The sequence below is a fragment of the Astyanax mexicanus genome, chromosome 21, assembly GCF_023375975.1.
Source record: "Astyanax mexicanus isolate ESR-SI-001 chromosome 21, AstMex3_surface, whole genome shotgun sequence".
Lineage (NCBI taxonomy): Eukaryota > Metazoa > Chordata > Actinopteri > Characiformes > Acestrorhamphidae > Astyanax > Astyanax mexicanus.
Window position 1 is genome coordinate 8,634,226 of NC_064428.1, and position 17,266 is coordinate 8,651,491.

Consider the following 17,266-nt stretch of genomic DNA (forward strand, 5'->3'; position numbering starts at 1 on the left):
ATCTACATATATATATATATATATATATATATATATATATATAATGCCCTGCCCTTATGTGCCTGATCAGCCAATAACTATAATTTCCAAACTCTATTTGTTCAGGGCTAGTTTTAGGGTTTGTTAGAATTTGTTTAAATCTCAAGTATTGTGGTGTAATGTATTATTTAGAAGGGGTAGAAGAGATGGTTGAGCTGGAGAGAGAGAAAATGTGAAGAGGGCTGAAATTAACTGAACTGATCAGGAGTGGACTGAACAATAGAAAGAAGTATTAATGAAAGATTAGTAATTGTGTAGGCCCCTTAGAACTATTATTTACTTATGGAATATATCTGATCCATGTCCTTCTTGTAAATTTGTGCACCCTTCAATTTCATATATATATATATATATATATATATATATATATATATATATATATATATATATATATAAAGCACAAGCCCTCGGTTGGGCTGTTGGGGCGGCGGAAAAAATCCCTTATTTTTAAGTCCAAAACTTGACAGGTATGATGGCGGCAGTATGTGAAGATAAATACACTAAGAGAGCCGAAAGCCTCACTATAAAAGAGGAAAACATGGAAACAGAGGGTGAAAAAGAAGAGGAAAACCAAAAGCCGCAAGGTTGGTGTGTTTAGAGATATTCTAGTTAATATAAGAATGGCTGGTGATTTGTACACACACTAAGTATTTATACTTGTATTCATTTCTCTGCCTCAGAGACGCATCAGCATACCTGGCAACCAAACTTCTACTTACGAGTGGACAAGGAGATTTACTACTTTGCTGGTCATGAAATTAGTATTTGGCAGTCTTTGGACTCCTATGGCGCCACCATATGGCCAGCGGTGAGAATTGCATTTAAAGTGAAACTTTAAAGAATTGCATTTAAAGTGCAAAATATTATATTTAAACTACCCACTAAACAAAAAGACGTTGAAACGACGTCTTTTCTAGGTCATTTTTGCACGTCCAATTTTGGTCTCCTGAAGGTGCAGACTGTGACGCCAGACGACGTCTTTTTTCTGACGTCTTCTGCACGTCCAGTATTGACGTCCCTCAGACCTCCGGATAAGGGCTAATTCTAGTTTAAATTAAGTCGTTGTGGACGTCTTTTCTACGTGAAATTTACATGTATACGTTTTTATAGACCAACTACTTTGAGGCTCCCTGCATAACTGTAGTGCCATTTCAGACGGTGGCAACTGTTCCATTGTTCCAGCTTCAGCAGTTAACTGGAAACGCATACAAAGCTAAGCCAAACAATTACTGGAACAGGTTCACAACCTTCTGGAACTAGTTATGCACGTTAGTTATACACAATATGCTTTACAAATAAATTGAATTTCAACCCTCTCACTTTTTCCAAAACATGTCAACCTGCAAAGAACCAGTAAAAGCAAGGGATAAATTAATTACCCCCATCTTACCACTGTTGATTTTAAATTGACCCTTTCTGTTTGGGGAAACATTAATATAATAATAAACATAATGAGTAAATCTCATTTGGGGTTAATGCCTTTATTTTACATCAACATAACATACACCTTAGATTCACACCATAACAATTTCACTAAACATTTACCTTCCCTTAAAACTATTACAGCTTTACATTACACCTTCCCTTAACAATATTACACCTTCCCTCAAAACTATTACACCTTTAACATTACACCAGGGGTCTCAAAGTACCGGCCCACGCGGTTTCATACGGCCCCTCACGGGTTAACAAAATAAACATACATCTGGCCCGCAATTCAATTTAATTATTTATGCTTTATTATGTTCGTTTTCATATTTTATCTTAACTTGTATTTTGGTGTGTGTGTGTGTGTTTTTTGTTTTTTTTTGCTTACGCTGCGTTGCCTGCTTTAGTAGTCTTCAGTAGCCTTCAACAGTCTAACCTTGCAGCCGTGGTGTGTCCACTAAACTCCGTAGTTATAAACATCCTGAGGTTAGCAGCGCGCTAACTGACCTGTTTATAATGTAATCCCAGCAGTGCCTCCGTGACGCTGCTCTAAACTGCTGCTGTTAGCTGCTTGGGCTGAAAGATGAACTGTAGAGAGCTGTATTATCCGGTTAGTGGGGTTATTTTATTTCATACACAGAAGAACTTAAAAAATTTAAAAACGCTCCAGACTGGCTCAGCTGAGCCCTGTAGCCCGTGGCTGGGCTGTAGCTCTGACTAAGCAAAGACTGCGGGCTTGTGGTGCTGCAGCTGCAGCTCCGACTAGTGGTTGGATGAGGAACTGCTAAATCTGAGGAAATGCTAAATCTGTCACAGCTCACAATTTTAGATTTTATATTTATTAAGCCTTATTTCAGTATTAAACGTTTTGATCAAAGTTAATATAACTTGTACTTGATGTAATTTCTATTCACTTGAATAGTTTGGTTCTTGATTGATGGAGTTTTTGGATTTCATAACATGACAAATTAAAAGGATTTATGTTAATAGAGCAACAAGCAAACATTTTTCCATGCAACTGTAATATTTGATTGAATAAATAATATATTGAGAGTTATTTAACATTAAGGAGTAATTACATTCATTTTATATTACATCTGGTTACATTTTCTTATATTTATAAGTTACATCTGGCCCTCAGAGGACAGCCAATATGTCAATGTGACCCTCAGCAAAAATGAGTTTGAGACCCCTGCATTACACCTTCCCTTAACAATATTATACCTTCCCTTAACACTATTACACTTTTCCACTACACCTTCCCTTAACACCATTACAACTTTACATTACACCTTTCCATTACACCTTCCCTTAACATCATTATACTTTCATTAAGATTCTAGGTCCTGAGAGACAGCGGTGTGTCCTCCACGTCTTTGTGGTGCATGTTTGAGATGCTCCGAAGTATGAAGTCCTCGGTGGCTGTCCCGTCACATTTCATGACTCCATCTGCACAAGTAGAAAAAGACAAATTAGAAATCTCAGAAAATGTTGAAGATGGCCATTTATTTTTGTCCCACAACAAACTATTTTAAATTGCCTTATTTATGTAATATTAACATAAACTTACTTCTTCATGCTATGGCTTAGCTAACGCTAAGCTAACGCTAAGCTAAAGGCGGGAATACACATTTAACACCTGACCAGAATTATCGTGCTGTTTTAATTCTCACACATCATATTAAGCTATTTTAATAAATGTTTTCCCACAACAAACTATTTTAAATTGCCTTATTTATGTAATATTCACATAAACTTACTTCTTCACACTATGGCTTAGCTAACGCTAAGCTAACGGCGGGAATACACATTTAACACCTGACGAGAATTATCGTGCCGTTTTAATTCTCACACATCATATTAAGCTATTTTAATTAATTTTTTCCCACAACAAACTATTTTAAATTGCCTTATTTATGTAATATTCACATAAACTTACTTCTTCATGCTATGGCTTAGCTAACGCTAAGCTAACGATAAGCTAACGCTAAGCTAAAGGCGGGAATACACATTTAACACCTGACCAGAATTATCGTGCCGTTTTAATTCTCACACATCATATTAAGCTATTTTAATAAATGTTTTCCCACAACAAACTATTTTAAATTGCCTTATTTATGTAATATTAACATAAACTTACTTCTTCAGGCTATTCAAAATGCACTTGATATTGCCCCCAGTTGCCTAGGTTAATTGTGGGTGCCACAAACTTATATAACTTAACGCTAGCTTAGCGAATTTATCCAAAGACGGTTCTTTGATTTAGCTTAGATTGGCTTATCAGCCTAGCTCTGGTTAGTGCATTGACTTAATGACCGGACAATGCTTCTACGTTAAAGCTTCGGTTACAGTAAATATTATTTGCATTACGGTCTTTCTCAAAAGTAATTCCAATTCCATTTTAACTATGGCCACTGTTTAGCTATCGTTAGCTAGCTAGCTAGTTAGCTAACTGCCTGGGAAGAGAGGCAACGCCAGCAGGTTCAGATGATTTAAGACCACAGAGCTAAAACAACTAACACTATAACTTATACATATCGTCTTACCTTATAGCTTGGCAGCTGAGTCCGGTCCGGAGCGGAGCTGAGCTGAGCGAGCTGAACTGAATGAGCTGAGCTGAGCTGAGCTACTGCAGCAGCCAAAAAATGTTTAGCGTGTTTTGCCTCGGCATATCAGAGTGGAGTTTATGATGAGGTGCGGTCTCAGCAAATCAGAGTGGCGTTGACTGGTTGAAATCAACTTAACAATTTTCCACATAAATTGCATTTCCAAATAAAAATAAAAACATACGTAAATAAATACCTACATTCATTAATTAATTAAATAGATAAAAAATATAATACTCAAATAAATAATTAGAAATAAATGATGCTTAATCATAAATAATCTATATTCATAGTGATTAACAATATTGATAACAACAATTTTGACATACATTTAAAAATAAATATATTCTTAAATAATGTTAATTTCCTGCACCTGTATTAGACGTCCCCATGACGTCCAAAAAAGTGACCTAGTCCGACGTTCAAATGTTTAACTGCATATTGACGTCCAAGTGGGGTCATAGTTAGACGTCCAAATAGCGGACCTAGTTTGCACGTCGTGTAGACGTACAGAATTGGTCTTGGACCGACCGACGCAATATAGACATGATCTTCACGTCCATAAGACGTCTAATGTTTAGTGGGTAATTTCTCAACAGGATCCAGGATCAAAGTTTAGAATGAAATGATACGTCTTTTTTAAGATTTTAGCTTAAAATATTCTCTTTCAGTGGTGGAAAAATATAAAAATGCTGGTTTCTGTCTGTGATGCACACAAAGGGAAACTCTAAATTTAATTCAATGCATTTTTAATGTCCATTCCATTGGAAGCGTCTGTTTTAAGTAACATTTAAACATTTAAACTACTTCATGTATGTAACCTCATATTTTAAATATGATTGTATCACTACTGTACACAGAGTATATTAGAAATGTACTAAGAATTGGTGTTAAATATATTTACATTAGAGTACAAATATGCTTCTTGCTCCTGTCGTTTGTAAGTAGCACACTTCTAGTATACTTTTTGGGTATAAAAATATATTTTAATATACAGTACAACAATTTTTAGTGTGTTACAAATTTACTTACATTTTTTTATTTGACATTTAAATGTGTTTTTAACACTGTATCCTATCATTTACTTATTTATATTTTTCTCATTATAATTACAAAGCATGCATTGAAAAACATTTTAACTGTAATATTAATGTAATGTGGTAATTTAAGTTACTTAAAAAAGTTATAAATGTACAAACATATACAAAAAAGTATATTTGTATATTGTTTATTAAATTACATTAAACTAAATGTGTACATCATAGTAGTCCATTTTAAAAAAAAGGCACTATATTGTCCTTTTCCTTTTTATATTGTCCTATGATAAAGGTTTACTTTTATACATACATTTAATCAAAGCATAATACTACTAGTACTTTTAATATGTTTTAAGTAAGTACAAAAATCTGTATATTTAGATAACGTCTATATTTACTTAGATGTTTCTCTATATGTTTTAAGTACAATTAAGTATTTTTTTTTTAAATCAGGGAGTCCATAGCAGTCCAGCTTTTTTGTTTACAGCTGCACTGCAAACAAAGCCGATGGTGCCCAACTGATAGATAGCTAAGATGGTATGCAATTTGTTGAAACTACCATTCTCTATCTCTTATACCAGTAATGCTCCCTATCTTAAAGTCTGTCAACTGAGCTAAATGTCTTTGAGATCACTGTAGAGGCCTTGTTAGCAGTGAATGATCTCTCATCAAGAGGTACACTACCCATAGTGTACCCATATATATATGATAAATCAAACAAAACAATGTTATATTTGGCTTCCATATAGACATATATTATAATTATAGTTTTCTTGAACCACCCCTCAGGCACTGGCTCTCTGTCAGTATCTGGACACAAATCGAGGGATAGTTAATCTGCTGGATAAAGCAGTGTTAGAAATTGGAGCTGGCACTGGCCTGGTATCCATTGTTGCCAGTCTGTTGGGTGAGTGATGTCAATTCCTTTCTGATTAATTATCACTATGATCAAATGTTATTGTGTAATTAAGCAATGATGATGTACAGTATGGGCTCTCCACAGGTGCCTGGGTAACAGCTAGTGACCTTCCTGAAGTCCTTGGGAACCTGAGAAGCAATCTGGCCAGAAACACAAGGGGGCGCTGCAGATATGCACCCCAAATTGCCGAGCTCAGCTGGGGCCATGAACTGAAACAAGCCTTCCCTCGCTCTGTTTATCGGTACGACTACGTTCTGGCTGCTGACGTGGTCTACCACCACGATTACTTGGCAGAGCTGTTGGTTACCATGCGCCATTTCTGCCAACCGGGCACAACCTTGATCTGGTCTAATAAGGTCAGATTCAAGTCTGATCTGGACTTCTTGGAGAACTTTAAGACGGTCTTTGATACCACGTTACTCGCAGACATGGGGGACATCAAAATTTACTCAGCCACCACAAAAGAGTGCGAAGAACCAAGAAATCTCTCAGTAATGTTGAAACAGGAAGAGGAAGCCGAACAGGAAGAAGAAGACAATATAGAGAATATTAAAGAGATTGACCTTCATCAAAACCCTGCTGAAATTGAAACGAAGAGCAGTGCACATTTAGAGGAGTGCAAGGAGGAAATACAGGAAATGCCTAAAGAAGACTCTTCTGGAGAACAGGAAGAAGATATTGTAGAAAATTCAGAAGAAAATCTATCCACTGGTGAAAATGACCAAAGACAACAAGAAGGAGAAGATGAGGAATCTTCTCTTCAGTCAGAAATCGAGGAAAAGTCTGGTCAGTACATATTTAGTGAAAGCAATGTGTTTATTGACAAAAAAAGAAAAAAAAACAGCCCCACTGATCATATAGGACACTTTGGTAGTTGTATAATAATTACAGACTGTTTCTCTGTATATTTTATTATTCTCCTCCTTTCACCCTGTTCTTCAGTACTCAGAACCCACAGGGGAGAAAACCACCAAAGAGCAGCTACTATTAATCATTTGGTATAAGTGGATCAGATACAGCAGTGCTGCTGGAGTTTTTAAACTCCACTCTTTTACACACTCCTACCTACAGCTGATCCACCTTGTAGATAAAATAAAGTCAGAGACAGAAGCTCTGAATCTGTTGCTGCAGAGTTTACAGTGTTGCTCATCGTCTTGTCCTTTATCAGTGTTTACAGGATTCCGTTGGTGGACTATTCTCAGTGCAGCAGTGACACTGAGGGGTTTAAAAACTCCAGCAGCACTGCTGTATCTGAGGCACTCACAGCACAACACACATCACCACCATGCTAATCAGTGCTAATCACTGCTGTACTGAGAACAATGACCCACCATACTTCCTTACTAACTATGTAGTGAATTATTTTAGTTATGGTACTTCCACATATTCCACACAAATAGATTTCCACATATGAATAAATGTAAATGCTCTTGTTCTCTTACAGATATATAACATTTAAAGTTAGACTTAGGGAAAAGTGGGAAATTTAACCTTAGTGTTTTCTTTCTTCTTAATGGTGTATTGTTGTCTCTCTTTATGATGTACTAGTTTTCAAAAGCTGAGGGATGCAAATCTCTTTTTAAAAACTTTTTACACTAAAGAGACATGAGAGAAGTACAACTTTTGACAATTATAAGCTTTTACCTTTATACACCAACAAACTCATATCAAATCTAAATAAAATAAAAGCAAGTTGTGAAAATTAAGCTAAAAAATGTTTGTTTATGTCTTTGTGTCAATTCCTAGCTGAAGCAGATAATAATGAAAAGTCAGTTTATCTGAGGACTTGGCAACCCAGCATGTACTACATGCCTGACAAAGAGATCCACTACTTCTTGGGCCACAAAATCAGTATAGAGGAATCACTGGATTCTTATGGGGCGGTGATATGGCCAGCGGTGAGCTAAATAAGAAATGCTGAAGCTCTATTTAACTTAACTTTTGGCTTTGTGATCATAGCGATAGATGATTATAATTTATTGATTCAGTTTTTTTTATGTTTTAGGCCGTGGCTCTTTGTAAATTCCTGGATACAGCAGAAGGTCAACAGCAAATTAACCTACTGGATAAATCAGTGCTGGAGATTGGAGCTGGCACTGGCCTCCTGTCAATTGCGGCCACATTGCTCGGTAGGTCAAACTAAGTTTGTATATTTTCAATTAAACCACAGTTTGTTCCAACCCCACAATGTGATTGGCTGAGTAACATGTTATGAGGGCCAATATTGCATAGTATAATGTCACTCTGACAGAAGCTCTTCCGGTATTACTTTGCCATATACACATGTAACCTAGCAAATACGTTAGAGCTCATAAGACAAAAGCACCAGCCATATTTATACATATTACATAATAATATGACTGAATATGGCAAAATAAAAAATAAATCATTACACAATTAGTACTATTAGTTTTTGGAATAGAATTGCCTGGATACAAAAGGAGATTGAGATGGTTGGGCATGTAGGCATACAGGTTCTGTACAGTGTCCTGCAGCACATTTACCCACAGTTGCAGCTGGGCCTGTAGACCCTGCTATACACTCCCAGATTGCTGAAGCTGGCATGCCAGCTGCTCCCATAAATACTTAATTTGTGATCAATCTGGCAACCAGCTAGGCCAAGAAAGTGTTGGTGGAGACTCTCGAAAAGCCTATGCAATGTGTGGATGCACATTATCCTGCTGAAAATATCAGTTGGAAGCTGCAGGATGTCCTGTGCATAACACTGAGCGGTGTGTTAGGTTTGGACATAATTTTATAAATGAACTAAATTAACACATTTATCTACATTAAAAGTACTCTACTACATGCCCTGTGCAGTTACACATTCTCACCAAAGAGGTCTCCAAATCCCCAAATCTTTAAAATTACAGACTGATGTTTTAAATATCTGATCATTTTCACAGATCAACACACTAATGCAACCATTTTTACGTGCAACCATCAAATACATCTAACACCTCTACGCGAATGTTCCTATACACACATACACATACTTTCTCTATTCCCTTTTCTCTTTTCTCTGTATCTCCATCACATACAAACCAAAAATATCTATTTATCTATTGTTTTTTGTAGCTGTTCTACTCTCTTTGTTGTTGTTTCTTAATATTTGTCTGTTTTTCTTGCTATATTTTGACTTTTTGTTTTTCTCCCGCCTTTTTTGTCTTCTCTGTTTTATTTGTTATTTTGCATATATTATTATATCCCTGATATAACTCTGTAATAACACTAATAAAGGTTAATTGTCCTTCCAAAAAAAAAAGAACAAAATTAGCAAAGCAATGTATTAACATTTATCTGCATTAAGAGTACTCTACTACATGCCATGTGCAGTTACACATTCTCACCAAAGAGGTCTCCAAATCCCCAAATTCCCCAAATGTACAGACTGATGTTTTAAATATCTAATCATTTTTAACTGAGTAATTTTCCTCTACTAGGTGCCAAATTAACCGCCACAGATCTGCCAGAAATCTTAAGTAATCTGAGATTTAATCTGAACCGGAACACGAGGCAGCACCGGAGACATGAACCTCTAGTGATGGAGCTCTCTTGGGGTCATAAACTAGAAGAAACCTTCCCACATTCCACGTATCACTACGATTACGTCCTGGCGGCTGATGTGGTTTATCATCACAGCTTCTTAGCTGAACTTCTGGAAACCATGCGTCATTTCTGCCAGCCTGGCACCACCCTCATCTGGGCTAATAAGATACGCTACACGTCTGACTGGACCTTCGTCGAGAACTTCGAGAAAAGCTTCCATGCTACAGTGATAGCAGAGCTGGACCAGGTCAGGATTTATAAGGCCACTTACCGAACTCCAGATGAGGAAGACAATGACCTTCCTAAAAGTGTAAAGGAAGAAGAGGTGGACAAGAACCAAGACAAGAATGAAGAAAAGAGAAGTGCTTTGACAAGAAATAAGAAGGAAGTACTAAAACTAAACAACGAAGAGGATGATGCAGAACAGGAAGCACAACATCAAAAAGACTTCAAAAGGATTTGTATCCAGGAGAACATAAGAGATACACAAGACAGAGCTAATGAAAATGTGATTTTTCAACTGAAAACCAATGATGAGACTGGAAGCATGGAAGAAGAGTCTACAGAAGAAGAGGATGAAGAATCTGAAGGTGCAGAGATAGATGAAGAATGTGAGTTCTCTAATGAATCCACATCAACTTCTGATGCATCTACAGAGGATGAATCAGGTTAGTAATAATAATTGAAATTGAATGATATTTAGAATAAAAACAATACACAATACAAACAATATATGATTAACAATTAGACTGTCATGTGAAACTCTTGGTCATATTTATTGAGCTAGACATACGGAAGTATGAGTGACACTACAACATGTCAGATGTTTTAGCATGAAGTTGTAGAGGTTCCTACAGGAGCCTTGTGATAATCTATCTTATACAGCCCTAATATTCTCTGACAGTTCCTGCTGATTGTGTGGTAGGGGTGGTTGGCAATGTAATACAGCTGGACATGGTGTAGTATCTGTAGTGTCTTTAAAACAAGCCCTTGAGAAGGCAGCAGTGTGTGGAAAAGCATTATCCTGTAGTAATAGCGCACTGGAAAGCCTGGTGTCTTGGTGTGGGGTTCAGTTTTGTACTAATTCTATTCTTATCCACATATTGCTGCAGTCTTAACTGCTCGACTTGAAAACACAGATGTCTGTGATGAAGACCAAAGATGATCAGACATTGTACAGAATACCACACCACACCACAACATGTGAAAATGTTGATCTCGATGTTGACCACAGTGCCTTCACACATAGACTTGTTGGTCGTCTCCACAAAGACAAAAGCATGACTCCTCAATGAGGATGTGCAGCCGTCTGCCAATGGTGCTGGCACTAACAGCATGACTCATATGAGGCAATGTCTGCAATCATGGCTGTTGTCTCTCAGATCCTTCATGTCCCATGCCGCTTGCTTTTTTCTAGCCACTAGTCACCAAAAGCATGTTATTGTTATATCCACATGAATGTTATGAAATGTTATACGTCAATAAAACGTGCCTGCTTGCCAGAGCTCTACGATGCAACCCCTCTGTATCTCTTCCAGGTGCTCGTATTGCTTTCATAGTCTTCTTAGAGTTCTTAGAGGCTCTGCATTACTCTATATGCAGAAGATGCTACCAGGTACAGTGATAAGCCGCTACTATATAAACTATATACTAAATCTATATACTAAATAAACTTCTCAATTTGTTCAGGTTTCAAGGAGACAAATGCAGTGTCTGTATATCAGAGGATTTGGCAACCCAGCATGTACTACACACCTGGCAAAGAGATTCACTACTTCTTGGGTCACAACATCAGTATAAAGGAATCGCTTGATTCTTATGGGGCGGTGATTTGGCCAGCGGTGAGTTTTAAACTATTATTAATTGCCCTATTAAAAGTCAGTAGTTACCGTGTAAAACCCGATAAGTTGACTAAACTCAAAACTTTTGTTGTAACCAATTACCTAATAAATTTTAAGTTCATGTAATATAATTTTTAAGTACAGTGAACTTAACAAATACATATACATATATATTTAAAATGACTATTTTCCTGAACTTGTATTTAGTCTTCTTTTTGGTTTCATTCAACTATTTTTTAAATACTGATAGAAAAGTAGATGGAAGAAAACAGTAAAGAATTAAAAGTACTGAGAGCACAGTGAGAACACAGAGTTACTGCAGCTCAGAAAATGATGCTCGTTCTACAGCTACAACACAGAGACCAAGCATTTAATCATAATATGTGATCTACAAGTTTACCTAACCTAGCCTGGGAGGAATCACTACACACTGATGGTGAGTGTTAGCCAGAAACTGGGGGACACACCCAGTATGCAAATCGATTGTGACAGAAGCCAATGGAAAAGGAGCTGTTAATGGCAACAGACTAAACTCAGTTATTATAAGTTGGTTCAACTCAAAGATCTCAGTTTGAATAGTACAGTATATGTGCCCACAAATGTTCAACTAACTCAAAATAGTTGAGTATTGTTTAGAAATATCCAATTTTATGCGAAACAGACTCAATTTATTTGAGTTCAAACAACTTCTGGGTTTACAGTGTACTATTATGTCTTTGGAATACGTCAAAAACCATATATGTAACATATATATTCAGGTTGTCTTAATAACCAAAATAATGATAATGACAAATATGAATGATCTTTCTTTTAGGCCGTGGCTCTTTGTAAATTTTTGGATACAGCAGAAGGCCAACAACAAATTAACCTACTGGATAAATCAGTTCTGGAGATTGGAGCCGGCACTGGTTTACTGTCTATTGTGGCCACATTACTTGGTAGGTTATTCCACACAGGTCTATCAGAACATTATGACCACTTCCTTGTTTCTACTCTCACTGTCTATTTTTCATCTCCACTGATCTGATTATTATTGTAGTTTATATATATGTATATATATGTATATTTATTAAAGACTGTTCTTCAATACTCAGAACCCTACAGGAGAGAAAACCACCACAGAGATATAGCTAATATTATTATTTGGGTGGTGGGTTATTATTATCAGCACTGCAGTGATTAGCACTGGTTAGCATGGTGGTGGTCTATGAGGTGTTAGTGTGTGTTGAGCTGCTGGTACAGTGAGTAGATCAGATACAGCAGCAGTGCTGCTGGAGCTTTTAAACATCTCAATATCACTGCTGGACTGCGTCATGAGGCTGATGAAGCAATAGAGGATGACCACCATCAATGGCCCAATCCCATTTCACCCCTTGACCCTACAACGTATCCCTACCCCTTTTTTTTGTGCATTCATACCTGGGGTAGTGTGTCCCAATTCTTGTAAGGCTGGAGGGGGCTACACGGCCCCTCAAACCGCAGATTTGGCACACTTTATACAGAGGGCTATGTGAACCACTGGCAAGCACAAGCAACCAAAGAAACCCACAAATTTGATTAGATTCCTTGTCAAAAATGACAATAAGCACTATATTACAATAGGTCAATATGTGTTTTCAAATAATATGTGTTTTATGGCTATTTTAGGCTCAGTTTCTGGCTAGCTAGCTAACGTTCTCGTCCCACCTTAAATAGTGCAACAGATTGCAGAGGCTGCAGCATTTAAGGTGTAATGGAACATTTGTATTTAGTAAACTAAAAGCTAATAAAGGGTAACTTCAGCTCCCCAACACAGAGGAATTAAGGGTTGGACAGTAATAAGTAATTGCCGTATCAGTAAATTAACTAGGTTGCTAAACTTTAGCGCTCCACTACTATCACATCAGAATTACAAGTTATAGAACGGTTGTCCCAATTCTGTCTTCCCAATACTGTTCCAAGGGGAAGAATTAGGGGTACAAAAGAAAAATGGGATTTGGACAATATGTGCAACATCAAATTCAGGTCTTCTGTCTCTGACTCAGCTGTAGGTAGGAGTGTGTAATAGAGTGGAGGACAGTGAGTGATTAAACACAGTGTTTAAAAACTCCAGCAGCACTGCTGCATCTGATTCACTCCAGTTCCTGTACCAGAACAACACAGAAAATAATAGCTTGAGTATTGAAGAACAGGGTGTCCTGTATGATCAGTGGATCTGAAAAAATGGGCAATGGGTGTATGACTGTGCATGTATCTAATGATTATTCTAATCTATGTTTCATTTTCCTCTACTAGGTGCCAAATTAACCGCCACAGATCTGCCAGAAATCTTAAGTAATCTGAGATTTAATCTGAACCGGAACACGAGGCAGCACCGGAGACATGAACCTCTAGTGATGGAGCTCTCCTGGGGTCATAAACTAGAAGAAACCTTCCCACATTCCACGTATCACTACGATTACGTCCTGGCGGCTGATGTGGTTTATCATCACAGCTTCTTAGCTGAACTTCTGGAAACCATGCGTCATTTCTGCCAGCCTGGCACCACCCTCATCTGGGCTAATAAGATACGCTACACGTCTGACTGGACCTTCATCGAGAACTTCGAGAAAAGCTTCCATGCTACAGTGATAGCAGAGCTGGACCAGGTCAGGATTTATAAAGCCACATATAAATCTGCACAGGACGATAACTGTTGAAGTCTTTAAGGAAGAAGAGAAGGAGGAGGAGGAGGATGGGATGATGGCTCAAGAAGCAGGAGACCATCATAGTAAAGCTCAAGACTGCAACGGAGCTACTGGAGATCCTGCAGTACAACATACTGTGTGTTATTGGTTCAATACTTTAATATGAGAACGTTTTAGTGATTGCCCAAAATTTGTATTTTAAAAATAAACAAATTAGATGTAAGAATTAATTTAGGTAACAGGACTGAGCGGTGAGAATGAGCTTCTCAGTCAGAGTTACAAAAAGATCAAATATACAGAAAACTTAATGTTGGTCTTCCCATGATCTTCAGAAGAACCAGCTGATGTCACTTCCTGTTGTAGATGTGACTTGTTGTAGAATGTTTCAGATGGGGTAATGTGTTTCGGTAACAGGACTGAGTGAAAAAACCCAGAGACACAACTAAAATGTGTAGTCAAATCAAGTCTTCGGGCGGAAGGCAGGAGACACCCTGGACAGGCCACCAATCCATCGCAGGGCAGACAGACCCAGACAGACACACAGACACATCCACTCACACCTAAGGGGCATCCAATTAGTCTGAACGTGCCGTCTTTGGACTGTGGGAGGAAACCGGAGCACCCGGAGGAAACCCACGCAGACACGGGGAGAACGTGCAAACTCCACAAGAGACCCGGTCGCCCCACCCGGGAATCGAACCCAAGCCGTCTTGCTGTGAGGCGGAAGTGCTACCCACTGCGCCACCGTGCCGCCCACTAAGTTTGTGTATTTTATACTAAATATTATGTTTTTTCCCCCCCCATTTTCTGCCCAATTCACATAGCCAATTACCCAACCGACTCATTAGGACCCCTATCACTAGCAATGCCCCAACACACCAGGAGGGTGGAGACTAACACATGCTTCCTCTGATACATGTGAAGTCAGCCACCGCTTCTTTTCGAGCTGCTGCTGATGCAGCATTACCGAGCAGCATCACAGCGCGCTCGGTGGAAAGCGCAGCGGCTCGGTTCTGGTACATCAGCTCACAGACGCCCTGTGCTGTGGACATCACCCTAGGAGTGATGTGGGGAGAGAGCGCCATCTACCCACCCTGTGGGAGCAAGGAGCACCGGCAGCTTGAGCGGTGGTTCAAACCTGCAACCTCCCACTCATAGTGGCAGCGCTTTAGACCGCTGGACCACTCTGCGCCCAAGTATTATGGATTTATCATGAAAAAATATGTTTAATGCATAGATGGGATTTGGAGTCACATAGCAATGCAAAAAATATATATCTCTGAAGGATTTTATTAACTATATTACATGGTATATAAGTTTAAAGAGAGTGGGGACAAGTTAAAAATGCTATTTTTTCAGTGTTCTAGTTTTCTAGTAGTTTTTATTATTTTTTAAAGTAAATATACTTTCGCAATGAGGTCAGTGTACAAGACACTATGCTTAATAATAAAATGTATTTTATATAAAAGCTGTTTTTCCTGTAATTTCCTGGAGACAGACATGGCACCCATTCGGTGGAATGGCCCATAAATTGAATTCCTGATAATTAAATATTAAAATGACTTGTAAATAAAATGAAACTACTAGTAACAATGTATGGTTTGATACCAAGAGTGATGACAATGTTTATTTTTTGATATCAAGAATGGTTAAAAGGTTAATTTTGCATAAGTATTCATATCCCCTGAACTTTTTAATATTTTGTTACTTTACAACCACAAACTTAAATGTATTTTATAGAGATTTTAAATGATATGAAAATGATACTTGTTTTCAAAATGTTTATAAAATAAAAATCTGAAAAGTGTGATGTGCAAAAGTATTCAGCCTCCTTTACTCTGAAGCCCCTAAATAAAACCCAGTACAGTCAATTGCCTTCAGAAGTCACTGAATCAGTTAATAGGGTTCAGCTGTGTGTAATTTAGTCTCAGTATAAATACAGCTGTTCTGTGAAGGCCTCAGTGGTTTGTTAGAGAACACTATTGAACAAACAGCATCATGAAGCCCAAGGAACTCACCAGACAGATCAGATATAAAGTTGTGGAGAAGAAGTTTAAAGCAGGGTTAGGTTATAAAAACATATCCTAAGCTTTAAGCATCCCAAGCAGCACTGTTCCACAATCCATCATCCAAAAATAGAAAAAGTATTCTACAACTGCAAACCTAGCAAGACATGGCCATGATCCACCCAAACTTACAGATCGAGCAAGGAGAGCACTAGTCAGAGGATCAGCCATGAGGCCCATGGTCACTCTGGAGGAGCTGCAGAAATCCACAGCTCAGGTTGGAGAATCTTTAAGTTGTGCGCTCCACAAATCTGGCCTTAATGGAAGAGTGGCTAGAAGAAAACCACTGTTGAAAGACAGACAAAAGAAGTGTTGTTTACACAGCAAACATGTGATAAAAGGTTCTGTGGTCAGTATATTAGTATTATTTTTAAATGTATGTAGTTCTACATAGAGAATATTAGATATTCAGTGAAATGAGCTGAAAGTAATGATGTTATATGATTATAATTGAGTGTCTAATTACAGGCTGTAGCTCTCTGCAGATTCCTGGAGTCGAACCCTCAGCAGATCAGTCTGAAAAGTAAAGCTAGACATTTGATGTCTTATAAACATACTTTGTAAATAAAGCTGATTTGACTTGACTGACGTAATGTAAACATCTCCAACCTGAGAGAATTGGAACATATTTGATAAAAAAGTACAATTTCTATGATCAGGGAAAGACTGAACAGGCTTGATTTTCATACAAAATGTGCAAAGAAATAAATCCTTAAAAATATATGTATATTTCTATAAACTGAGGACATTAAATACTGACACATGTTTGAATAATTACTTTTTTTCTTTTCTTTTCTTGTTGTATGTGTTTAGTTGTTTTATTTAAATCTTTAAATTGCCAAAAATCTTTTCAAATGCCAAATAATATGTCCAGATATTTGTATATGTTTTAAAAAATACATTTTTAAAGATAAATCTTTTTTTAATTTTTATTGCATTTAGTGCATTAAAAACATATTGAGGAAATTTAAACACACAGAAACTTCTACCACAAACAAAACCAACATTTTTAAACTGAACATAAGTTTTCCTAATTTGGGAATATCTTAATTTTATACTTCTAATCTTTGGAATCATACACAATAAATACTGGGAGGTAAAAAATATGCATATAT

At 37.4% G+C, this 17,266-nt stretch overlaps 1 protein-coding gene across 1 annotated transcript; it reads left to right on the top strand.

Annotated features, from left to right (window-relative positions):
• The first annotated feature begins 511 nt into the window (after positions 1-511).
• On the top strand, positions 512-15,315 carry LOC103046522 (uncharacterized). Its single transcript, XM_022663089.2, has 10 exons — positions 512-623; positions 720-847; positions 5,900-6,017; positions 6,114-6,815; positions 7,776-7,927; positions 8,035-8,158; positions 9,473-10,246; positions 11,268-11,419; positions 12,234-12,357; positions 13,694-15,315. The coding sequence occupies exons 1-10, from the start codon at positions 512-514 to the stop codon at positions 14,095-14,097; spliced, it is 2,790 nt and encodes a 929-aa protein (XP_022518810.2). The 3' UTR covers positions 14,098-15,315.
• Positions 15,316-17,266: the final 1,951 nt, after the last annotated feature.

What these genes read in the sequence shown, in the direction of transcription:
- LOC103046522 (XM_022663089.2), top strand. Translation starts at nt 512, where the DNA reads ATGGCGGCAGTATGTGAAGATAAATACACTAAGAGAGCCGAAAGCCTC. An exon ending in CATTGTTGCCAGTCTGTTGG is followed by an intron (nt 6,018 to 6,113) that starts GTGAGTGATGTC and finishes GGCTCTCCACAG; the next exon opens with GTGCCTGGGTAACAGCTAGT. An exon ending in ATCTACAGAGGATGAATCAG is followed by an intron (nt 10,247 to 11,267) that starts GTTAGTAATAAT and finishes CAATTTGTTCAG; the next exon opens with GTTTCAAGGAGACAAATGCA.